Below are 26,437 nucleotides of genomic sequence, written 5' to 3' on the forward strand. Positions count from 1 at the left end.
ATATTGGCGAAAATCAGGTAATACTGTCAATTTTGGATATAATTTATCTAATTTGTGCATAAAATTAATATTTTTTGCAAATAAAAATTATTTGGAAAATACCCAAAAAATATTTAATTACCCCAGTTTTTGACCAAAAGGTGTTGATCTGGCAACGCCGACGCAGCTGATCGCCGTATTGGCAGAAAACACTAACAACTAACAGTGGATTACTCGTTGGTCTTCTTCTTGTTAGTTATTTAGTTGTTTGTTTTGGTTTTTTCATTTTCCTTTTTATTTGCAAGATCATTTTTATTATTTTAATAAATTAAAATATTTCTTAAAAAGTGAAAAGGCTAAATTAAGGAAAAAAATATAAAAATAATTTATGAATACATATATAAATAATTGTGCCAGTGATCGCCAGTGTTGTTGTTAAGAAATAAACGAATATTTGGAATTGAAACAGACGGACGGACATTTGTCAATATCTGTTTCTAATAAATTGTGGCCAAATATTTTATCGACATTACAAAAAGTGCGTGACTGCTACCTAACTATAAAGGACAATTTCGTTTGTGCTTTATTTTCTTTTAATTGCAATAGCAATATTTTTTTGTGTTTCTCTTAAAAATTGTATGGGTTGTTTGTTGTTGCCCATCGCTTATTGCCAGTGACAGGTGCAGTTTATGGTACAAGGAGACTTGTAATAACAAGGTGAGTCGTCCTTCACTTAACAATAACAGATTATTGGTGTTAGATTATTTAAAAAAGGATATTTTTTTTTGTGGTTATTTCCTGTTTTAAGCGGTTTGTTGACACCGTTAAGATATTTTGCTGCGAGTGATTTATTTTCTGCACAAAATTAAGTGAAGTTGTTGTGGTTTTTATAAAATTCAAAGGCAGTTTCTTAAATTTATATTGAAAGTTTGTGATTTTTTTGGAAATTATGGCAGAGTCGAAAGTTTTATTGAAATTTAAAGCACTTGCGGGGTTGCTGTTAGAATTTGAGACAGATTTTAATGCTACAAAGAGTAGTGTCACGTTGTTTGATGTTGAGCCTCGTAAGGCTGAATTGAAAAGGCTATGGGCTAGAATTAATTCTACATATGAACATGTATGTATTGAGTGTAGTGGGTCCAAGGACGAAGTAGCCATTCTCTATAGGCAGTGTAGAGAAGCTTATATGAGTTGTTCTGCGCAAATGGGTGAATTATCCCAAACCTTTATGGACAATTCGACTTTGTCGTCCACAATGACTAGCCCAAGCCAAAGAGAACGGTTCTCAGAGAATAATGTTGCCGATCATCGTTTGCGTTTGCCTCCGTGCACGACGGAAATTTTTCATGGTGATTATTTGTCGTGGCCGTCTTTTAGAGACATGTTCACCGCGGTATATATTGAGTGTAAATCTATTACGCCGGTGGAAAAATTATTTTATTTACGCCAAAGTACTCAAGGTGAGGCTTTGGAGATTGTTAAAAAATCACCTCTGACAAACGATGGGTTTGCAAACGCATGGTCCAATCTAAAAGATAGATATGAGAACAAGCGAATCTTAGTGAACAGCCAATTGAAGATTCTTTTTAATCTAGGGTCTGTCAAACATGAATCCGCTGGAGAGATTAAGCGACTCCAAAGGGATGTTAACAATTGTATCACGGCCCTGAAGTTGCATCAAATTAACATAGATAGTTGGGATCCAATTTTTGTGTTTTTATGCTCGACCAAACTACCCACAAATACTTTATCGCTTTGGGAGCAGACGGTGAGTAAGAAAACAGAAGTTTCTAAGTGGTCTGATCTTGATGAGTTTTTGACAGCCAGATTTCAATCATTAGAGACAGTGTATGACTTAACGCATTCCCAGGATTTTAAGTCTACTGGAGGAAAAAGGGATCATGATACTTCTCGTTCAAGCAAGAAAGTAAAGACATACCAGGCAAATATAAACAAAAATGTCTGTTTTGTTTGTTCACAAGATCATTGGTTGAAATCGTGTCCGAAGTTTTTGAAAATGACGCAAGAGCAAAGATTTGTTGCAGTAAAGAGGAATAATCTCTGCAAAAACTGTTTCAGTAGCAACCATAAGTTGAACCAATGCACAAAAAGGATGAGTTGTTCAAAATGTTGTTTAAAGCACCACACTCTTTTGCATCGAGATTCTAAACAGAGTGGTTCTGATGTGATTATCGATTCTGGTGATCATCCTAGTACTAGCCGACAGGCTGCACAGACAGTAACTAATACTGAGTCCAGAGTTCAAAATTGTTTTGTTGCTACTCGAAAACAGGTTTTATTGGGAACAGCCATTGTTCAAATTGACGTCAATGGTGTAATTTTTGCTGCCAGAGCTTTGATTGATTCGGGATCTCAGGCAACATTTATTTCTGAGAAGCTTCAGCGACGACTTAACCTTCCAATTAAGAAAGTCAACGCACGAATATCAGGCCTCAATGATGCTTTAGCGGGATCTACTGAGAAACAATGTACGTTTTGGTTGAAATCGCCTCATAGCGATAGTTTTGAAGTCCAAGTTTCTAGTTTGGTTTTGCCAAGATTAACTGGAAAGTTGCCTAGTTACACTTTGGACATTCCAGATATTTATTCGTTGGGCATTGCGCCTTTAGCTGATCTCAAATTTGCTAAGAGTGACCAAGTTGACATTTTGCTAGGTGGAGATATTTATCCACAGATATTGTTGGGTGGTGTGCAACGGAATGTGCTGGGTTCTCTTTTGGCACAAGAAACTATTTTCGGTTGGGTTCTCACAGGTCCGATTGCTAGCCCGAACTCAGGGTCATTTACGTCCTGTGTCTCTTTTTGTACGGCAGTCGAAATGGACAAATTGTTAGAAAAATTTTGGAAGTTAGAGGAACCACCGAAAATTTCAGAATACAGTCCTGAAGAAGTATATTGTGAGGAAGTTTATCAAAAGACCAAGAAAAGATTATCTGATGGTCGTTATGTGGTTTCGTTGCCTTTTAAGCCTCAGTATGCGGATGGAAAGGGTCTAGGCCTGTCAAGAACGAGAGCTTGTAGACAATTTTTGCGAAATGAAGCATACTTGTCAAAGAAACCTGAATTTAAGTCGGTATATGATTCAGTATTGGAGGAATATGAGACATTGGGTCATATGACAGAAGTGGTACAAGATGAGGAAGACTTCAGTTCTTTTTATCTGCCCCATCACGCTGTCATTAAACCTGAAAGTTCTTCAACCAAGGTTAGAGTGGTTTTTAATGCCTCCAGTAAGTCCACTACAGGTTTGAGTTTGAATGATACTCTATATCCTGGTCCGATTTTGGAAAACGACTTGATGTTGATGATAATTCGTTGGCGTTTTTATCGTTATGTTTTCAATGGTGATGTTGAAAAAATGTATCGCCAGATTTGGTTGAATGAGCATCACACAAGGTTCCAAAGATTGGTGTTTCGTAAGGACCCTAAAGCTTCCTTAAAAAGTTTTGAATTGAAGACAGTCACGTTTGGTGTAAATTGTGCACCTTTTTTGGCCATTAGGACTTTGCTCCAGTTGGCGTCAGATGTTGAAAAGGACTTGCCTTTAGCGGCCAAAATTTTGCGCAGAATGATGTACGTGGATGATGCCCTAGCAGGCGCTCATGAATTAGCATTAGCAATAGAAGCTAGGGATCAATTGGTTTGTGCTCTGTCTTCGGCTGGTTTTTCTATGAGGAAGTGGACCTCTAACGAAGAAAAAATTTTGCAAGGGTTACCACCAGATCATCTTCTGTCGGGAAAGTTTCTTGAGATTGAGGATGAAAGTAACGCCAAAACCTTAGGCATTAGATGGAATGCCAAGAATGATTTTTTCTATTTTTCGGTCAAGCCCATCCAAATGAAGTCGAATTTTACGAAAAGGGAAGTTTTGTCCATCATTGCCAGTTTGTTTGATCCCGCAGGTTGGTTAGGCCCTGTGATCGTCGTTGCTAAAATGTTAATGCAAGAGATTTGGAGTGAAGGGATTGGATGGGATGACATAGTACCCGAGAAAATATGTCATAAGTGGGAACAATTCGTTGCCGACTATGTTTCACTAAATAATATTAAAATCCCTAGATGGGTTGGTTTTCGGCCGAGCGCCCAAGTTGAAATTCATGGGTTTTCAGATGCTTCTGAGAAAGCTTATGGGGCTTGCGTTTATGTACGGGTAGCATCTGATGATGGTTCAGTGCAAACTCATTTGTTGTTGGCAAAGTCAAGAGTGGCTCCTTTGAAAGTTGTTTCGTTGCCCAGATTGGAGTTATGCGGAGCTCTTTTACTGTCAGATTTAATGGGATCTATTAGAACCGATTTGTGTCTTGATGAGAAGAACACAAAATTTTATTGTTGGTCTGATTCCATGATCGTCCTCGCGTGGCTACAAAAACCACCAAGTTCGTGGAACACCTTTGTTGCTAATAGAGTGTCGAAAATTGTTGATAAGGTTGGAAAACACAATTGGAGGCATGTTAGATCAGAATTTAATCCTGCAGACCTGATCAGTAGAGGTATTCGACCTCAAAATCTTGTTGATGAGCCGCTCTGGTGGTCTGGACCCTCATGGCTTAAAGATTAGAGTAGTCATCATATCAAAGATTATGATGATGTCTTGGGCGAATTTTCATCGTATGCGAAAGCTTTGCGTCTTATGTCATATGTGTTCCGCTTCGTTGACCGTCTCAAGGGACAAAAAAGTTTTTCCAATAAATTGATTGGTTCCGAAGAGCTTCAAAGGACAAAGGAACGTTTAGTAATTATTGCTCAAAAGGTTTACTACATTGATGAGTATCATTGCTTATTGAATGGCAAAGAACTTTCTTCGAAAAGTAATTTGCTTAGTCTACATCCATTTATTGACTCGAAGGGTTTAATGCGCGTTGGTGGCCGGCTGTCAAATGCTACAGAGTTAGCTCTTAGCGAAAGGCATCCACTCATTTTGCCCTATAATTGCAAAATGTCACGGCTGCTTATTAATTTCATTCATCAGGTGACTTTGCATGGCAGTAATCAACTGATGCTGCGGGTTCTAAGAACAGAATTTTGGATACCCAGAGCAAAGAATTTAATTCGATGGTCTATTGGTCGGTGCCGAATTTGTACCATAATGGCCAAACAGACTCGAAGTCAATTGATGGCCTCATTGCCGCTTTCTAGAACTATATTGGACAGACCTTTTACTCGAACTGGGGTTGATTTTGCGGGCCCCTATGATATCAAGAATTATACAGGTCGAGCGTGTTTGATTACCAAAGGGTATGTATGCCTTTTTGTGTGTTTTGCCACACGTGCCATTCATTTGGAAGCGGTAAGCGACTTATCGTCAACTACTTTTTTGGCTGCTTTTTCCCGCTTTGTTTCTCGTCGTGGTTGTCCAAAGGAAATGTATTCGGACAACGGAACGAATTTCACAGGTGCATCAAAGGCTTTGAGAACGGAATTTTTAACATTTATTCATTCAGTTGGTCCTGAACTTCTGAAGACTTATTCCACCAGAGGTCTAAATTGGAATTTTAATCCAGCCGGCGCACCACATATGGGTGGCTTATGGGAGGCTGGTGTGAAATCGTTTAAGCACCACTTCAGAAGAATAGCAGCAAATCTGAAGTATACTTTCGAAGAGTTTTCCACGCTTTTGGCTCGGGTAGAGGCATGTTTGAATTCAAGACCTCTTTGTCCTTTATCAGATGACATATCTTCCCTTGACGTCCTAACTCCGGGACATTTCTTGGTGGGTGGGCCTATTTTGTCGCCGCCGGAACCCGAAATCTACGAGGCACCGGAGTCAATTATAAATCGTTGGCAAAGGGTTAAAGCTTTGAATCAACGCTTATGTATACGTTGGAAGAATGAATATTTAAAGGAGCTCACAAAACGGAACAAATGGAAAAATCCAGACGAAAATGTTAAAGTTAATGACATGGTGGTTATCAAAGAAGATAACATTCCACCTAATGAATGGTGATTAGGTCGTGTCACTAGCATATTGCCAGGCGCCGATCAGCTGGTGCGGGTTGCAGAGGTCAAGACCGAACGCGGTCTAATTGTCACACCAGTGGTTAAATTGGTCGTGCTACCCTCTAACTAAAGATATTTTGTTTGTTTTAGAATCATGGTTAAAGCTAAAAAGTACAATGCCGAAAATCGTGTGAGCAAGAAACGTATTGTTTGTCGCGTTTGCCTCAACGATCATCCGCTTCGTTTTGTAAAAAATTTTTGAGCATGGAATACGCTGAGAGGATGAAGATGGTGTCCATTTACCAACATTGTGCGGGTTGTCTGGGACACGACCACACCTGGCGCACATGCACGAGTAAAGGGGAGTGCAAAAAATGCGGAGATACGCACCACACTTTACTTCACAAACCTGGACCTCGTTCGTCTAAAGAGTTAGTGAGGAAAGGCTCTGATTTGAAAGGACCTAGTTCGTCCAAATCTCAACCGAAGAAAGGACCTCGTTCGTCTAATTCTTCAGATAAGCCAGAACCATCGCATAACGGACCTAGTTCGTCCAAAAATGCATTTAAGAAGGGACCCAGTTCGTCCCAAACTTCAAAGCAAAAGGGACCCAGTTCGTCCCACGCTTCTAAGCATAAGGGACCTCGTTCGTCCCAACATGCATCCTCAAAGGAGTCTTCTAATGAAATGGTGCCGTACAAGGGTCGAAAAGGGAAATCTCACTGGAAGAAGGAAACATCTACGGAAGTGATCCCAACATATAGCCTTCAGGAGACTGTATTATTGAAAGCGACAGCCGTGGTGAAAATTATCTGTGGCGATCGATATATTCACGAGCGAGCCCTGATTGATCCCAGTAGCGAGAGCTCAATTGTCGCTGAGTCTTTGGTCAAACGAATGGGCCAGAAGGTGGTTCGAGTTGGAGACAAGACCAGATGCTTACTTCAGCTCAGAGGCAATCATGGGATGTCGACAACAGTGGAGACATATGCAGAAGTTCGTCGTAACCATACAGTGGTAACTCCGAAGAAATCTGTAGATATTCGGATTGTAGAGGAGTTCCCAGGTCTACAGCTGGCTGACGAATACTTCCATACATCGGCACCAGTACATATAACGTTGGGTGGAGATTTGTATGCTAAAATTATCCGAAATGGGGTTAGCGGAGGTACTTTTGGAAAACCCCTGGCCCAGTTTACAATATTCGGATACGTTATCTCCGGGACTTACATTCCCTGAATTTTCGTAAGGCAGCATGGATTTTTGCTTTAACCATGACACGTTTTTATATAATTCTTTTTTGTAGCCTCTCCTTACTTGGATTTTTTGGATTGAATATTGAATTATTGGAATGGATTTATTTTATATATGTTGATGATTGAATTTATCATTATTTTTTTGAATTGAATTTATGGTTTCAAAACTGAATTCAAATTGAAATCAATGTGCATACTATGCACTGTGTTTTAGCAACACACTAATGATTTTTATTTCGTTTTATTTTTCTTTATCTTTCCATGGTTTTCGAGTTCTTTTCGGGACTTTCTGACTCCGAAAGACTGAAAGGTGGCCGGGATGTTCACGTTCGTGAAGGGTCAAAGTTTGGGACTCCCTGTTAGTTATGTGAAACCATCACATCATGGATGGATCTGGCCACTTTGTGCGAAGCTTGGGACATTTTTTCATATGGTTGCTGAAATGGCGCACTCGCTAGTTTAGATTTAGCGAATTTAAGCATTTTTTGGATTAAATAATCACTCGTTGTCTTTTTGTTGAACGGAACATACGTCCGAGTATTTAAATCGAAATAAATTTGGAATATTTGTAAATTAAATCGAAATCGAAATTTTTCGTTTGTTTTAATTTAAATAAAAAAGTGTTTGCTTTGAAATCGCAAGTGGGATTTTACCCAAAACGGTTTGAAACAAAACACCATGTCTTGATGTATCCACCATATAATGGTTCCTCTCGATTTTAAGCATTTTGAGAATTCAAGCTACATTTTTGACTGAACAACGCGTTATTTGACATTTGAGGTTCTTGCAGTCACGAAATTCCTTCACCAAAAATTTTCAACATAGGTCCTTGTTTTGGTATAGCCCGCATATATCGATACCTCCTGATTTAAGGTGTTTTGAGGAATTTCCATTTGCATTTGTTGACCGAACTATCTTTAATTTGACATTTTGTTCCAAGTAGACACAAAACTGCTCTACCAAAAAGCCACTGCTCGATTAAACACATTTTCTGACGAAAATCGAAAATCTTTTCAACTAAAATTGCGGACAGGAAAGGGAATTAATTATTAAATTTTCAGAGTATTTTATGATGGAGGGTATAACAAGTTTGGTAAGCAGAACTAAACGATTTTTTTACTTACTTTAAGTTGCCCGTGGTTATTTGCATTCGATATGAAATTTTTTTTTAATTTATTATTTTTTTTTAAATTTTTTCAATATATGACATTACTTGTTATCACATATTGCGCCGTAGGTGTCATATCAAATTCTCCGAATGGCAGTTCGTAATAAAAATTTTCACTATCTTTCTTATTACATAACTTGTATTCATATTTATTTAACAAAATATGTATGTATGTTTTATCCGTTTGTTTTCATGGTTGAATATATGTAAATACATTTATGTGTATATCATGCCATACCATTTGCACAAGTTTGTGGAGTTACCGTTGTTTAAGTAGGTGAATTCAGGACATTGTCTAAAATCCTATACAAATTTGCATGTTTGGCCGCTTGCCTGGTTTTACTACAAATATAAAATATCAAAAGTACGCTCTCATGCATTTCTTCATGTACACAAATAGATGTGTATGTTGATATGTATGTATGTCCATATTCAACTACAATTTTGTTTGCAGTTCTTCAAATACAACATGAGAGTTATTAATTATTCAACGGATGAACTTTATGTTTCACAAATAAAATATTAATAGGGCACATGTGTTTTTTAGAGATTTTGTAATAAAAAATACATAGAATAACAGAATATCACATTTTAATTCAAAGCAAATACATACAGAATAAAAATACTTAATAAGCATACAAATAATGAAAATTATTTTATTATCATACTTTAATTACTATTTTATATTCTACAATGGATTCAGATCATATAATTTAATTTATATATGTATATTAGAGTAGGGCGATTTGAACATCATCTCGGGCACCTGGAGTTTCTGATTCTTGGGATTGTACTTAGCAAAAAAGTCAACTAGACCATATGTCTACGGTGAAAATCGAGCCCCCGGATTTTGACTTGAAGTTTTTTTCAAGGATTTTTGCATATTTTGGCATATAACAACCAAACCACTGAGATTTTCGATCCAACACAAAGACAACAATTGTAGCCAAGACAATAATAAAGAACTCTTTAGTATATCGCAAAAGCATTGGAACGCTCCTTCAGGAAGTTATGGCCTCGAGAAGGTGCACATTTTTCGGAAAATATCGATAAATGACACTGTGCTACAAAATGGGACTCAAAGTCAGTGGATGGAAAATTCTTTTTGGAGATGAAAGCCCTTGGTGAGTGTAGTAAGAACCCAAAAGGAAATTTTCACCATAGGTCAAGTTTCCGAGATATTGCGTGATTAATGGTTCAATTTTGGCCCCTTAATATGTGAGAAAATAGCTTTATATCTCTCTAAAGCGTTATTGTAGCTTCATTTTGACATTACATATCTTCAGTCAAATCGGATGGTGAATCTTTTTGTAGAATATTTCATCCCTCTAACTCAATTCCTTTCATGTCCTTTTCGTCCTTTATTTCTTGAACCGTAGTGAAAGTACCACAAGACGAGATTTTACAGCATCCAAATATTCCACGAAAATGTTGTTCAGAGGATTTTAGGTACGGTTCTCATTGATGACCAATCGATATTTCCCCGATTTCATGGTCCTTTTTGACATCTACCCGGTTTTTGTTCAGAAAACTATGCTTTGTTTTCATGCATATTCGTTATTGGTCTGTGGCGCTTCTGAAATAATTACCATAAATAATACCTAGAATGTGTAGATATTTTAGTTATTAGTAGGCTTAAGTTTTAACAAAGACGTCTTTGGTTTTAATTAATTTTTTTTTTATTTCATAATTTTTTTCAAAAAAATATTTTTTTAATCGATTTGTGCGGGAACTTGTTTTATATTTCAATGGAATTAACGTTATTTAAGTGATTAGTAGGCAAAAGTTTATTCATCCGTGCTACAGGAAATCGTTTTTGAGAAAAAATATCGACAATTCATAACCCTAATGAATGTACATATGTATACTAGCCCTTTGTGACCCCATGTTGCCTGTGGGCAATTTTGCATGTTTATGTATGCGTATTTCCCACTAAGTGGGTGTCGGTAGGTTGATTTCAGAAGAATAAAAATATGGAAATTACTTTTAAATAAATAGCTAGATTGGCGAAGTTATGCTTATTTAAGTATAAGTAATCGAGTAAAAATTTGGACATGAAACATGTTAGTGATTTTATAAAATGCCGTTAAATGTCAAACGAATTTAATAATTGCAGCCAAAATTTTTTGAAAAATTGTACTGAGAAAAACAAACTGAGAAAAACAAACATACAATTCAAAGTTCCAATCAGTAGTTATAATTTTTTGAAGTTGCTTGTGGGCATCATTGGGTCATTGTGGTAATAAAGTGATTATATTAGTGGAAGTCGAAAATGCTGATTAGCGGTATTCAATGAAATACAAAGGATCATTGAGACATTCGGACTTGTGAAAATTGTAGTATTTTGTAACGGCTTTGTAGGCCGCAATGTTAATCTGATGTTGAAGAAGATATTGAAAAACAACTTCGGTAGACAATATACACAAACAAGAAACAAGGGAAATGATGAGATTCTGTGGCGAGGATCGAAACTAGTCTTCCCTGCCTTACCCCTTGGCAAACAATGATAAGCCTTCTCCCCTAATAAATTACCTGTTTTAAATATTAAAACAACAACAATGGGATTAAGCCAGACAATTTGGAAAAATCAAAATTTTTAATAAAAAACGCCACCAATGTTCTATTTGAGAAACACAGGCACGGTTTGTGTGTGGTTGGTTATGGCTGGTATAAGCTTCCAACAACTTTTTATACCCTATACCACAATGTGGAAAAGGGTATTATAAGTTAGTTTTGGTAAAAATTCATGTAACACCGCGAAATATTCGTCGGAGACCCCCAATGTGGTATACCAATCTTCATATCTCGACGAGATAAAGCGATTTTGAGATGTGTGTCCGTCCGTCTGTCCATTATAAATTGTAAACACGCTCCAGGCCGCAATTATGGACCGATCGTCACGAAATTTTGTATGGAGGTCGGGTTCAGATCAGAATAGATCTCTATTCTTATTGGTGATGATCGTGAAATATTTAGCGGGTGAAATGGACCAAAAACATAATATTTATCCAATTTTCTAGCGGCTCTGTAGGTCTCAATAATAGTCCGATCAACGCGTAATTTAATATACAGCTTATATCTTAATTCCTGGAAGTGACATTCCGGACAAGTGAGATATACTTGAAAGTGGAACGCTTGACCTTTCAATTGATGCCAATTATGTTGGTGTACATGATCAGATAACAGAGTTACAGCCTAATATATTCCGTTATTTGTTTGTAGTGTAATAATAAACTCGCTAGAAGTCGCAATTATACATCAATAGTCACGAAATTTTGCACCGGGTAAGAGTATAGGTCGAAAAAGATGCCTGCAATTTTGAATGATGATCTGATATTCTTTAGCGGGTGAAATGGACCATTACTTTTGTATGAAAAATATAAAAATTTTATTTTTGGTCGATATTTTAATTCCTTGAGGACATATATATATCGCAAAGTAGGCCTCATATGGAAAAAACTACTGACCTTTCCTCTGATGTAAATTGCAATAAAGTGTTTGCTAGATAACGGGCCTACTGCCTAATATATAATGGGTTCTGTATAGAGAACCACATTTTTATCCCATGCTACATATTGTCTCTCCAAAAGTTTATGTTACACCACGACATATTCGCCCTAGACCCCTTATTTGGTATGCCAAAATTCATATCTCGACGAGATAAAGCGATTTAGCGATGTGTGTCCGTCCATTTAAAACTGTAAACAAGCTTAAGGCCGCAATTATGAACCGATTGAAACGAATTTTTCAAGGAGGATGGGTTCGAGCCAGAATAGAAATGATTAGTTTTTGCTGATGATCGTGAAATGTTCAGGGAATGAAATGGACCAAAAACAAAATTTTAACCAATTTTGTAGCGGCTCTGTAGTTCAAAATAATAACCCGCAAAATTTTAAACAAAGTTTGAGTTTATGATGAAGAAGAAGCGTACAAACCAACGTGAAGATCAGATAATACTTAGCGGGTTAAATGGACTGAAACTTTTGTGTGAAATTGGTAAAAATTTCAATAACGTAGCGGTTAAACAACGGAAGTAGTAGTACTACATAAGTGGGTTTCATTACATTTTAGTTTGTGTGAACTAAATTTTCCTTTCCTGCTACAAAAATGTCTTTGTCATGCTAGATAACTTTTTGGTTTTGGTCATTACATCTCTGATATTTGATAATTAAATTTTCACAATCATTGAAAAGAAATTCCGTGGAGAGCGATTGTCCAGGGATAGTGGTATGGGTATCCCATGGTCGGCTCCGTCCGACTATAGACTTTTCTTACTTGTTTTATGTTGTCTTCGTTGAAACTCAACGACACATAACAGTGGATGAAGGTTTTGCTTTGTTTTGCAAACACTTTCGTCGGGGTTGTGTGAGGTTGCCAAAGAAAAACTTCTCATTGAACTTTTTTTCTTGGTTCGCCTTTATACTTCGAGCTGACGATTGATGTTTGGGTATAAAAAGTTTTTTGTCTATAACAAGCTTTCCTATAACAATTTTTCTCTCTATAACGAATAAAAATTTGAAACACAACTTTTTCGCACCCATTTTCACCTATTTTAATCTCTCTATAGCGAACTTCCCTATAACGAATGCTTCTCTCTAACGAAGTTTGTTTCTTAATGCACAAGTGGAAATTCTCACACAAGACAATCTCTCTGTAACGAATTTTTGAAAAACGTTATTCTTTATTAACAACTCAACTCGAAAGAGAATTAATTCAAATATTACTATAAAATGACCTTCGCCTTAATAAGTAGACAGCGGAATGCTATGCAAATGCATATATCGTTAGGGTGGTCGTAGAGAAAATCTGATTAGACAGAAACTAGTTTTATCAAAAAATAAAATGAATTAGGCCCAGAAATGTTTGCATATTTTGCATATCGTGCATATTTTTACATATTTGCATAAAATGAGCATATGCAAAACCATATGCAAAAATATATATAAGTATTTGTGGTCTAAAAATCCCACCGAAATGGCTGAAATGTGGTATTAAGTCTTCGTTAGGGGTATGAAACTTTACACCTGAAATTTGTCCGCATGGGTCCACGTCTTCATATAGCCCCCATAGAACGGTACCTCCATATTTCCGATATTTTGAAGGTTGTGGCCTAAACATCACACTTAAATGGCTGACATTTTTATAAAGTCTTCGTTGGGAGTCAGTATATGAAATTTGTCAGTATATGTCCACGTCTTCCCCCATAGAACGGTACCACCCGATTTTCGTTATTTTGAAAGTTGTAGCCTCAATATCCCACCGAATGACTGAAATTTGGTATTTAGTCTTCGTTTGGGGTATAAAGCTTTCCACCTGAAATTTCTCGGTATAGGTTCACGTCTTCATATAGCCCCCATAGAACGGTACAGCCGGGGGTATAAAACTTTCCACCTGAAATTTGTCGTTATAGGTTCATGTCTTCATATAGCCCCCATAGTACGGCACTTCCAGATTCGCGGTATTTTGAAGGTTGTGGCCTGAATATCGCGTCAAAATGGCTGAAATTTGGTATTAAGTCTTCCTTGGGGGTAAACAACTTTCCACCTAAAATTTGTCGGTTTAGGTTCAGGCCTTCATATAGTCCCCATAGAACGATACCTCCCGATTTTCGGTATTTTATACATTTCTCTGTTTTATTGACTTGTCTGAAAGGAATTTTAAACAGAAAAATTGTACATACAAACATTTTTACAGTGTTTTATTTAACTTGCTTTGGTGCCCGTTTAGTTCAAATCTGGTAACTCATTTTTAACGAATCGAACTGAAACTTTGCACACTTTTCAGATTTAGATGACAATACATGAATATGGAATCAAAACTAATATTGGTCCATTTTTATAGTGTTTTAATGGTGTTTTATTTAAATTGCATTTCAAATCTGGTAACTCAATTTTGACACAGTTGCAATTGACCAATCGAACTAAAACTTTGCACACTTTTCACATATGGATGACAATACATGAATCAAAACCAATATTGGTCCATTTTTACCATTTTTACAGTGTTTTTACGGTGTTTAATTTAACTTGCTTTTCAAGTCTGGTAACTCATTTTTGACACAGTTGCAGTTGACCAATCCAAATAAACCTTTGCACAATTTTCAGATTTGGATGACAATACATGAATATGAAATTAAAACAAAGATTGGTCCGTTCTACAGTGTTTTAACGGTGTATTATTTAACTTGCATTTCAAATCTGGCAACTCATTTTTGACACAGTTGCAGTTGACCAGTCGAATTAAAACTTTGAACACTTTTCAGATTTTCAGATTTAGCGGTACCACCCGATTTCAGGTATTTTGAGGATTTTATCTTCATTTGTGCCCGAATTAGCTGTCATTTGGCATTTGGGATTTCCAATGATACAGACATATACCCACCAAAAATTGTGAACATAGGTCCAGGTTTTGGTATAGGCCCCATATAGCGGTACCACCTGATTTCAAGTGTTTTAAGTATTTTATCTTATTTTTAACCCGAATAGGCTCTAATTTGGCATTTGGGTACTGACACTTCCCCACTAAAAATTGTGGACATAGGTCCATGTTTTGGTATAGCCCCCATATATTTCATTTCATTTTCAGTTTTAGCCAGAATTGGATGTCACTTGGCATTTGGAGTTCCTAATGGTACAGAAACTTCCCCACCAAAAATTATGGACATAAGTCCAGGTTTTGGTATAACCTTTATATAACGGTTGTATAAGTTCGATACATTGGTTACGCCAATGTATACGCTCGATACTTTGTTTCCCCTTCTGCAGTATTCCAATTACCCACGCTAATTGGCCGCTCTTACGAGCCCTATGGGGATATCTTCTCTGCACTTCTTCCAGGAGCCTTATTCGCCTAGTTCGGATTGTAGAAGAGAGGTTCGCTCTTTTCTACTACCTCTCCTGGAAAGCTTTATTCGCTAAGTTCTGATGCAGAGGGGCACTTTCCAATGCTGCAGTCGTAGTTGATGTCACGGCCTTGTGAACGTTATTCTGCCCACCGGCAACTACACTTGCTATTTAACTTTCGAAGGAGTCACACTCCTATTGCAATCATTTCGTTGTCGAGTCATACAAAGGTAATGTTTCTCGTTCGCAGAAACCTTATACCACCAATAAACATTGAAAATATATGAAACTGATACACTCGTGTTTGTCTTTTATTTTCTTCTCTTTTCATCCCTGAGCTATCGACGGTCAGTGGTATCACGCCAACACGGTACTACACGATTTCAGGCGCTTTAAAGTTTTTATCTAAATTTTCGGCCTAAATTTACTATAATTTTGTTCTCAGTGGTCAAAAACTTGTATTTACTCAAAAGTTAAAAATAAAAAATAATTAAAAAAAGTAAGTTTCAGTGTTTTATTTAGAAATGCACTTAAAACTAGCAAATAATTTGTCGCTTATCCTCAATAAATATATTCTTTCTCATGATGGAATCTCTCAAATAAAACGCTTGCATTTAAATTATAAATGGTGGCAAAATTAAACGGCAAGCGTTTTATTTGAGAGATTAGATCATGATAAAGAATATATTTATTGAGGCTAAGCGACAAATTATTTTCTAGTAATAAGTGCCTTTATAAATAAAACACTGAAACTTAATATTTTTAAATTATTTTTTATTATTTAAAAAAAGTTTCAGAACACTACAAAGCATTTTTTTGTTTCTTCAATTAATCTGTAAAATAATAGCGCGTTTATGCTCTCAAGGAAAAAATTTTAACACTTTTCACTTTACATTTGAAAAGTTTTAAATGTTTTTTTGATTGGAACCGGATTTATCAAACCCACTGGATTTCAAATGTCAATTACATTGCGTATACCTCAAATAAATCCTCATAAAGAAGGTTAATAGCCTGTTTATATTCCAGCTTTTTGCAGGGTTCACCTTCTTTATAAGGATTTATTTGACATATACGCAATGGAATTGTCATTTAAACCGCAGTTGGTTTATTAAATCCGGTTATATGTAAACGTACTGGGGTTATATTAAAAAAAGCTCTAAAGTGTATGGCGTTTTAGACTTAGTAAATCCACCGGATTTCAATTGTTACTTATATTACGGTTACACTAGAGTTTTTGCCGGGTTAACCCACTTCGAGAGGATTTATTTGACGTTTGCGCTATGGAATTGACATTTGAAACTTAAAACCACTTGGTTAATCCGGTTAAGTGTAACCGGGGTATTACATTACATATACGTCAATTTCTTCGCATAAATCCAGCGGATTTTATTAGACGCTACACGCAGAAAAATACATGTTAGAAATATGTTTGAATCCAAACAAATATTTGTTTGGGACTGGTTTCAAACAAATAAATGTTTGGATCCAAACGTAATTTGTTTGTGTCCAAACAAATATATGTTTGCAACATTTTGTAACATATCTCAATTTTACAATTTGTTTGGGTACCAACATATTTTGTATGTTTTTTCAAAGAGTGTAACTACAGGGCTTTCGCGGCTGCGGAAATCTGTTTTATGATAAATAGCTGTGTGTATGGTGTAATAGGAGACGCAGAAGCTTTGTTCGAGTATGCGGCCAACACGTGTGTTTCGTGCTTTGTTGTTGTTAACCAATGTAGCAAGCGAAGAGGAAAAGAAATATTATGTTTTTTTTTTAGTTTTCTAAATACGAGGGCAGTTCGGAAACTTCTTAGCCTAGCACAAAAAGCGCGGTATAAACAGAAAAAAGTTAAGTGTGGAAACTTCCATCTCTGTTATGAACACATGTTAAATTTTGTTTCGATCTGGCAACTCCGTCATATAGAAACAGGTGTCCAAAAAAGACGCATCCTCAATTTTTTTACAATGGAAAAATTAGAAATGCGTGCTGTCATTAAATATTTACATAAAAAAGGTTTATCGGGACAAGAAATTCATAATGATATGGTGAATGTGTTAGGTGAAAGTGCTCCTTCATATGCAACAGTAAAAAATTGGGTTGCTGAATTTAAACGTGGTCGTACAAGCATTGAAGATGAACCACGTAGTGAACGTCCAAAAACAACAACAACAGAAATTGTAGCCAAAGTGCATGATATGGTATTAAATGATCGACGAATAAAAGTGCGTGAAATTGCTAATATCATGGGCATCTCAAATGATCGAGTCCATTTAATTTTGCATGAAGAACTACAGATGAAAAAGCTTTCTGCAAGATGGGTGCCGCATTTGTTAACAGTCGATCAAAAACGCATAAGAATGAACATTTCTCAAGCTTGTTTGGATCGTTTTAAGAGAAATAAAATGGATGTTAAGCGTCGTTTCATACCTGTTGATGAAACATGGATCCACCACTATACTCCAGAGACAAAATAACAATCCAAACAATGGACTGAAGCTGGAGGAAGTGCCCCAAAGAAGGCAAAAACAACTCAATCGGCTGTTAAGGTTATGGCAACGGTTTTTTGGGACTTCAAAGGTATTTTATTGATTGACTATCTGCAAAAGGGTAAAACAATAAATTCAGAGTACTATTGCAACCTTTTGGATCAATTAAATGTACAAATTCGAGAAAAACGTCCTGGCTTACAACACAAAAAAATAATTTTTCATCAAGACAACCCACCAGCGCACAAGAGTGTTTTAACAATGGCTAAAATCAACGAATTAAAGTACGAGTTGCTTGACCACCCACCTTATTCTCCTGATTTAGCTCCCAGTGACTTTTACTTGTTCCCAAATCTAAAAAAAATTCCTTGCTGGCAAGCGTTTTACCTCAAATGAAGATGCAATTACAGTTGTAAACCACTATTTTGAAGACCTTGAGGAAAACTATTTTAATCAAGGGATAGAATTGCTAGAAAAGCGTTGGACTAAGAGTATTGAAGTTTAAGGAGATTATATTGAAAAATAAAAATATTTTTGAAAAACTAATTATTCTCTTTCATTGATAGGCTAAGAAGTTTCCGAACCGCCCTCGTATAATCGTGGAGTAAAGACGGTAAAGTAAGTGAATAAATCAGAGTTTTGTGTTTTCTTAAAGAAATGGTTCTTTTTAGTAAATTAAATGCACAATACCTTTTATAATTGAAAAATTTCCACAAAATTTCGAAAATCTTCGAAAAGTTCGGAAGGTTCGATTCCCCGGCCAGCCAACATCAAAACATTTTCAACGGTGGCAAAATACCCCTCAGTAATGTTGGCGCCATTTCCTGAGTATTTTAGCCATGTAAAACTTCTCTACAAGTGGTGTCTTAAGATACGCCGTTCGGACTCGGGGTGCACTCATTGATATAAGAGAAGTCTCCCTTGTCTCTTCTGGGATGTTTGTGGAACAATTATTATTATTATTATTATATTAGATCAGTAGTGCGATTCTGTAACTTTTTTTAATAACGAACCGACATCGGTAGTTAACGAAAATATTCGGTTGAGTTAACGAATGTGCTATTCTGTATCTTTATGTTAACGATTGTAGAAATCGTTAACTCATACCGACGAAAATCGATAGGAAGAAAATGTCAAATATTATATTTTAATATGAACTAAAATATATTTTGAAGCTGAAAACATTATTTCGTCGCGAGTACAAAACATAAAGCGTTTAAGAAGGAAACAATTCAGATTTGTGAAGGAATTTGGCTCAAATGTGTGTCTTTTGGATGAATACGGATGCCAGTAATGAAGGATTTCTTAAGATGTTTTTATTGTGTGTGTGATTTAAAAGTAATAAAAGTGATGAAACCAGCATTAATCTTTTTTAAAAGCGCAGTTGTATTTTTTTAATTAAAAGTTGGGATCATATTTTGGGTTGTGGCGCTCTGTATGGAAATTCAGCTTTGATATTTGACATGACTTAAGCAGCTTCAGTGATCGTGGATCCACGTTACCGTCATTTGAGTTTATATATTCACATATTCAATTCACGCCCACATTAAATGAAATTTCTCATAGCGGAGAGTATGAAAAGTTCGAAAATCCAAGCTTATACGCCATTTTTAGCATTCTGATTGTTAGTGATGATGAGTTAAAATCTATAAGATTATCACAGAACAAAGTAGGTTACAGTAATACTATTCACGTGTTGGCCTCAATGCTATATTAAAGGCAACGAAAGCCTCCTAGAAAGATAGTGTTGCGGACATTGGTATAGGTCTTACATAGCAGTACCACACTTGCGTTCTTTTGAAGCATTAGATAACGTTTTTCCTCTTTAGTAAGTAAAACAAAGGTTAGCGTAATCTTCATATGTAGGATAGCATGGGGCAGCTTCGCCACTGTTGCGCCTTCGCCAGCGACGATTTAATTGATGCTACATGAAGGTGGTCTAAAGGAAATTTATGAGTTAATCGAAGATCAAAGAGAACTTTGATGATCTTTATGCAGATTCAATAAAATCGGCGCTGGCGAAAGCACAACAGTGGCGAAGCTGCCCCATGCTATCATACATAGTTAACCCTTATGTAAACACTTTAAGAAGATTTTTCTCAATAAGGTAGAATTTACCTTGTGTACACTCCTCATTAACATAACATATGCTCATATAAAAACGCCGTTTTTAAAAGAAATCAACAAAATATTGCAATAAAGTACTGTCGTTAAGACTTAACAACAACTTTTTTTTGGTTGTTAACTTAACAATAATTTTCGGTAATTAACGACAAAATTTACCGACAAAAATTGTTAAAATTGGTATACAGAATAGCACTTACCGAAAATTATCGTTAACTACCGACATTCGTCGTTAATTCTGTCGTTAAGGAGTTACAGAATCGCACTACAGGTTCGAAAATTTTCTATATATGTCAACTCCTTCACACAAAATTTCGGAAAAATGCAGTTTAAGGCATGCTATCAAATCGCTTTGATCTTTGTTGTAACAACTTTTATTCGCTGCCATTACGACGTTCGATATCAATATCTATCAAAAGGAATGACTCTAAAAATTAGATCTACTTCCAAAATGGACTCCATTGCTTCAATTACTCGTACATCCTCCGCAATACTTTTGAGCTTCAAATAAAATATATTTTCTCGGCAAGTTCCAAAAAGGGCCACAAAATCCGTAATCCGTAGATTCGGTATTGTCAATAAATGGACATTTCAATTCACACAGACTGAGGGTACATCTCTGTCGGCAAAGCCGACTGATACTTTTTGACTTTTTTTTAATACAAATTTTACGTTTTTGAAGGAACAATTACACTGTACAACGAAATTGAACTTTTTTTAAAATTACAAGAAACCCCGCACAGATTATGAAAGAGGACCGAAAAAAAGAAGACACGTGTATCGGCGTTTTGAAAGTTTACGTCGAGAAGTAACCTAAATAGGTGTGGCAAGCTCTGCCCATTTCTACAGGTTTGGAAATATTCGACATCAGATTCCTTGGAATCCTTGCATTTTAGGTATTAAGTATTAGGGTTAACGTTGTACTTTATCTGAGTTTATTAAGTTTTGTCCCACAAAACTTCATTCTAAATAGAAGACGTCAAGGACAAAAATATTCTCCATAAAATTTCAATATAAGTCGCCGAATAAATGAAATATGTATTTACAATATATATCAAGAAAATATATACATAAAATTTGCCAACAAAACACCCAAATATTTATACCCTATACCACAATGTGGAAAGGGTATTATAAGTTTGTTTTGGTAAAAATTCATGTAACACCGCGAAATATTCGTCGGAGACCCCCAATGTGGTATTCCAATCTTCATATCTCGACGAGATAAAGCGATTTTGAGATGTGTGTCCGTCCGTCCGTCTGTCCATTATAAATTGTAAACACGCTCCAGGCCGCAATTATGGACCGATCGTCACGAAATTTTGTATGGAGGTCGGGTTCAAATCAGAATAGATCCCTATTTTTATTGGTGATGATCGTGAAATATTTAGCGGGTGAAATGGAACAAAAACATATTATTTATCGAATTTCGTAGCGGCTCTGTAGGTCGCAATAATAGTCCGATCGCCTCGAAATTTTAAATAAGGTAAGAGTGTATGACAAAGAAGAAGCTTGCAATTTGCCATGGCGATCAGATAATATTTAGAGGGTTAAATGGACCACAACTTTTGTGTGAAAATTGTGAAAATTGTTAATATACAGCTTATATCTTAATTCCTGGAAGTGACATTCCGAACAAGTGAGATATACTTGAAAGTTGAACGCTTGACCTTTCAATTGATGCCAATTAAAAAAAAGATGGCTACAATTTTGAATGATGATCTGATATTCTTTAGCGGGTGAAATGGACCATTACTTTTGTATGAAAAATATAAAAATTTTATTTTTGGTTGATATTTTAATTCCTTGAGGACATAGTGAGACAAGAGAGATATACTTGAAAGTGGAACGCTTGACCTTTCAATTGATGCCAATTATGTTGGTGTGCATGATCAGATAACAGAGTTACAGCCTAATATATTCCGTTATTTGTTTGTAGTGTAATAATAAACTCGCTAGAAGTCGCAATTATACATCAATAGTCACGAAATTTTGCACCGGGTAAGAGTATAGGTCGAAAAAGATGCCTACAATTTTGAATGATGATCTGATATTCTTTAGCGGGTGAAATGGACAATTACTTTTGTATGAAAAATATAAAAATTTTATTTTTGGTCGATATTTTAATTCCTTGAGGACATATATATTTCGCAAAGTAGCCTACATATGGAAAAAAACTACTGACCTTTCCTCTGATGTAAATTGCAATAAAGTGTTTGCTAGATAACGGACCTACTGCCTAATATATAATGGGTTCTGTATAGAGAACCACATTTTTCTCCCATGCTACATATTGTCTCTCCAAAAGTTTATGTTACACCACGAAATATTCGCCCTAGACCCCTTATTTGGTATGCCAAAATTCATATCTCGACGAGATAAAGCGATTTAGCGATGTGTGTCCGTCCATTTAAAACTGTAAACAAGCTTAAGGCCGCAATTATGAACCGATTGAAACGAATTTTTCAAGGAGGATGGGTTCGAGCCAGAATAGAAATGATTAGTTTTTGCTGATGATCGTGAAATGTTCAGGGAATGAAATGGACCAAAAACAAAATTTTAACCAATTTTGTAGCGGCTCTGTAGTTCAAAATAATAACCCGCAAAATTTTAAACAAAGTTTGAGTTTATGATGAAGAAGAAGCGTACAAACCAACGTGAAGATCAGATAATACTTAGCGGGTTAAATGGACTGAAACTTTTGTGTGAAATTGGTAAAAATTGCAATAACGTAGCGGTTAAACAACGGAAGTAGTAGTACTACATAAGTGGGTTTCATTACATTTTAGTTTGTGTGAACTAATTTTTCCTTTCCTGCTACAAAAATGTCTTTATCATGCTAGATAACTTTTTGGTTTTGGTCATAAGTATTATACATTACATCTCTGATATTTGATAATTAAATTTTCACAATCATTGAAAAGAAGTTCCGTGAAGAGCGATTGTCCAGGGATAGTGGTATAGGGTATCCGATGTCGGCTCCGTCCGACTATAGACTTTTCTTACTTGTTTTTGAATAAATTAGTTTTGTTATTTTTTCGGGTTGATGCATGAAAGTAACATAAAATTTAGTTTTAGACGAAAGTTGTTAAAAGAAGAAATATTCTACACAAAATTTCACTATAAGTCCCAGAACAAACTATATATCTAAGTAAAACACTTTGTTAAGAAAATGACGTAACAAAACTAGATATTTTAGGTAGAAATTATTTGTTAAAGTTTTATACTCTTAATTAAAATTTATTCCATACTGAGTCAAAATCTCCTAAAACACTTCACTTTTTGGGGATTGTTTCAAAAGAAGAAATATTCCAAATCAAATTTTATTATGAGTCTCTTAACATCTCCCGAAGCTTTTCCTTTTAAATACGATTTAGGACCATATTCTACCGTTTTTATTCACATTTTCTTTATCTGCGGTCACAAAATATATTTTATTGATGTTTTTCATAATAAATTCTTTCAGATGATTATGTGTGCTCGATCCAAACTGTTTTTGAAATGTCTATGGTGAATATATATAGGGAAAATATTGACAACCCGGATCGGACTTTGTAAAATTACGTATTTTAGTACTATAAACTAAAATAAAGTCATCAGGATAAGTCGTAGGTTCATGATATTGTATGTGAAAATTCGGGGATAGTCTACGGCTACTGTCCAGTGAATATATATCTGACATACGAGTCCTAACATCCATGATTTTGGCATGGTCCTAAATACTATAATGATGGCAGCTACTCCTGCTCTGACAAAATTGACTGAATTAGCCCTAGAAACTGACATACATGTGTGTATAATGAACGATCATAACAAATTTAGTTAAGATATGATTAGTTACTTCGATCCATCATTTCGGTCCTCTTTCATAATCTGGCCGAATTATCTTGTAATTTTTTTTTTGTGTTGTACAGTGTTATGTGTGCATATGTAGCCACAACAGTCCGCTGCCCATTATATAATAGGCAAAATAACACCTCACGTTTCCAGCAATGACGGTGTAGTTAAAAATGAGATATAGTTCATTTTTGTTATCGTGTATATCAACATGCGTATGTATGAGCGGACGACTAAAATATATCGTAATCATATAAAATGAATCTAAAATAAATTCCGTGATCACATGGCAGGCCTCGTCCGATTATAGCCCTCTCTTACTAGTTTCAACTTTTTACTTGTTTTAACCTTTTATATTCTCAGGCTAATTAATGCATATATTATCAGAAATATGTCTCATGGAAATAATTATTTTTGGCCTGAATGGAATGTCTTCCGAAATTCGGTCAGATCCAAGATGTACTATTTCCGTTTATTCCCTTGGTGTTGCCTGAGCTGTCAGTGGAATAATTACTCCCACTGTTTCTGTGATACTTATCATCATCTTGTGGTAAACACAGTGTATGTTGGACCCTTTACGTGGAAACACGTTTCCATCGTTTAGCAGGTGTTGCAGAATACACACTCAATCCATTTTGAAAATATTAAAAAAGATAATAATTTAACCAACAGTATTAATTATAAAGTGAGTGAAGGTGCTCAAAGAAGCACGTTGTCTTCCTCCTTTCACTGTCACATTTGCACTTTTGAAAATAAAATGCAAAACATTCGCAAAGTATATATCAGCATACATTATTAATGCAAATTAACCGTAAATTGATTGTCCTGTCAATACGTATAAATATTTCCTGTAAAAGACAAATGTTTAAAGGATTAAAGAACCTGCCATTAAATTTGCTTCTCTCGTCTATATGAAAAAATACTCCGCAATATTCGTTTAATTAATTTCAATAATCACGTAAAACACATTTTTCACAAATAATTTATCCACAGCTAAAGATCGACATCCTTTCCAAGACATCCGTGCAATGTCACATTTTCATTGTCCATTCACAACCACTTATCGCTGGCTATATGTATTTGCCTGCATATTTCATCACCATGCCATTATGAAAAGTTCTCGAGAAATACTTTAGCGCTCGAATGATGCCTGACCGGTCAGTTGACTCACTTTAATTAGTTGCAAATTAATTTTAAACTTTATTACTGGCCATGTTTTAAATTAAATTACGCGCACATGTACGAACTGATTTAATCATGGTAATTTATCATAAAGGATGTAACATTTCCCAAAAAAGGATTTTATTACCCAGAAGAAAGGACATGTTGAATGAAATATATTTAACTAAGTGCACATAACGAAATTTAAATAAGGAAAGTTTTTTTTATTGAATCGCCAATACAACATCTTACACCCTATTTCTGGGTTTAGATTGTGAAATCGTTTCAAAATGGATTGTTTTACAATACTTTAAACAAGCGGGTAAAAATTTGGGTAAATACCCAAAGTCAAATGGTCGCCTGTTTTCGGAAGAACTGGCCATGTGGATAGTCTCCACACCACCAGGGGCATATGCAGGGAAGCCCAGCCAACCCAAATTGTTTGGTCGAATAAAATTTTTTGAGTTACTGTAACAAATTATACATCCCCTAATTGTTTATGTTAGGGGATTTCAAATGAAAACTTGTATTGCTCTGAAGTTGATGTAGTGAAAATGTGCATTATTATTTGCAAGTTTTTTAAGAAATATTTAAAAAAATTGTTTGAATACTCTTTTTAAGAGAAACTTTCAGTAAAATCAATCTATTATCAATTACTAATGAACAAGGAATTCCTTAATGCGTATATTATATATCTGCATTCATATTCGAAATATGTAGCGGAAATAGAAGTCCGCATGACTAAATCCATTTCAGACAATTTGGAGTCGACTCAGCCCATCAATCCATCAATCTGTATGTCCGGCAGACTGTAGCTGGCCAGATATCGTAATATTTTGTCCAAACTTTGTTTAAGTTATATCACATCACAAAACGTCAAAACGTTTTACTAATGGTGCGCTCAAAATTGATTTTTACAGAAATAGATTAAGTTCGAATTTGAATTATATCGGTTAACTTCTTCAGGTACAACAAGTAATGACGGCGTTAAGTTCGGCCGGGCCGAACTTTTTATACCCTCCACCATGACACGGACCCATACCGACGACTTTCAGTCGAAAAGGTTTTTACCCCCAACGTAGACTTAATACCAAATTTCAGTCATTTCGATGAAATATTCAGACCATACAATTACACCCCTAAAGAAGACAACGTGACAAATTTCAATCATTTCGGTGGAGTATTGATGTCACAACCTTCAAAATACGGAAAATCGAAAGCTATGGTTCTATGGGGACTATTTGAAGGCGTGTACCTATAATGACAAATTTCAGATGGAGAGTTTTATACTCTCAAGGAAGACTAAATAACAAATTTCAGGCAGTTCGGAGGGATATTGAGGCCACAAACTTCAAAAAAGTTACCGCTCTATGGGGCTATATAAAGGCGTGGACCTATAGGGACACATTTCAGGTGGAAAGTTTTATACCATCAACGAAGATTAAATACTAAATTTCAGCCATTTTGGTGGAATATTGAGACCTTAACCTTCAAAATACCGAAAATCGGGATGTATCATTTTATGGACGCTACATGAAGGCGTGGACCTATACCGACAAATTTAAGGTTACAAACGGAATGACAAATTTAATTATACGCTCTAAATCCTATGTTGACCAAGCA

General features: G+C 35.7%; 1 protein-coding gene across 1 annotated transcript; it reads left to right on the forward strand.

The window, feature by feature from the left end:
• Positions 1-1,183: 1,183 nt before the first annotated feature.
• Positions 1,184-5,944, forward strand: LOC141388151 (uncharacterized). The gene is made up of 3 exons (XM_073958189.1): positions 1,184-1,747; positions 2,273-3,902; positions 5,667-5,944. The coding sequence occupies exons 1-3, from the start codon at positions 1,184-1,186 to the stop codon at positions 5,942-5,944; spliced, it is 2,472 nt and encodes an 823-aa protein (XP_073814290.1).
• Positions 5,945-26,437: the final 20,493 nt, after the last annotated feature.

Source organism: Musca autumnalis, unplaced genomic scaffold, assembly GCF_047663935.1.
Source record: "Musca autumnalis isolate F117 unplaced genomic scaffold, ASM4766393v1 scaffold_614, whole genome shotgun sequence".
Classification (NCBI taxonomy): Eukaryota; Metazoa; Arthropoda; class Insecta; order Diptera; family Muscidae; genus Musca; species Musca autumnalis.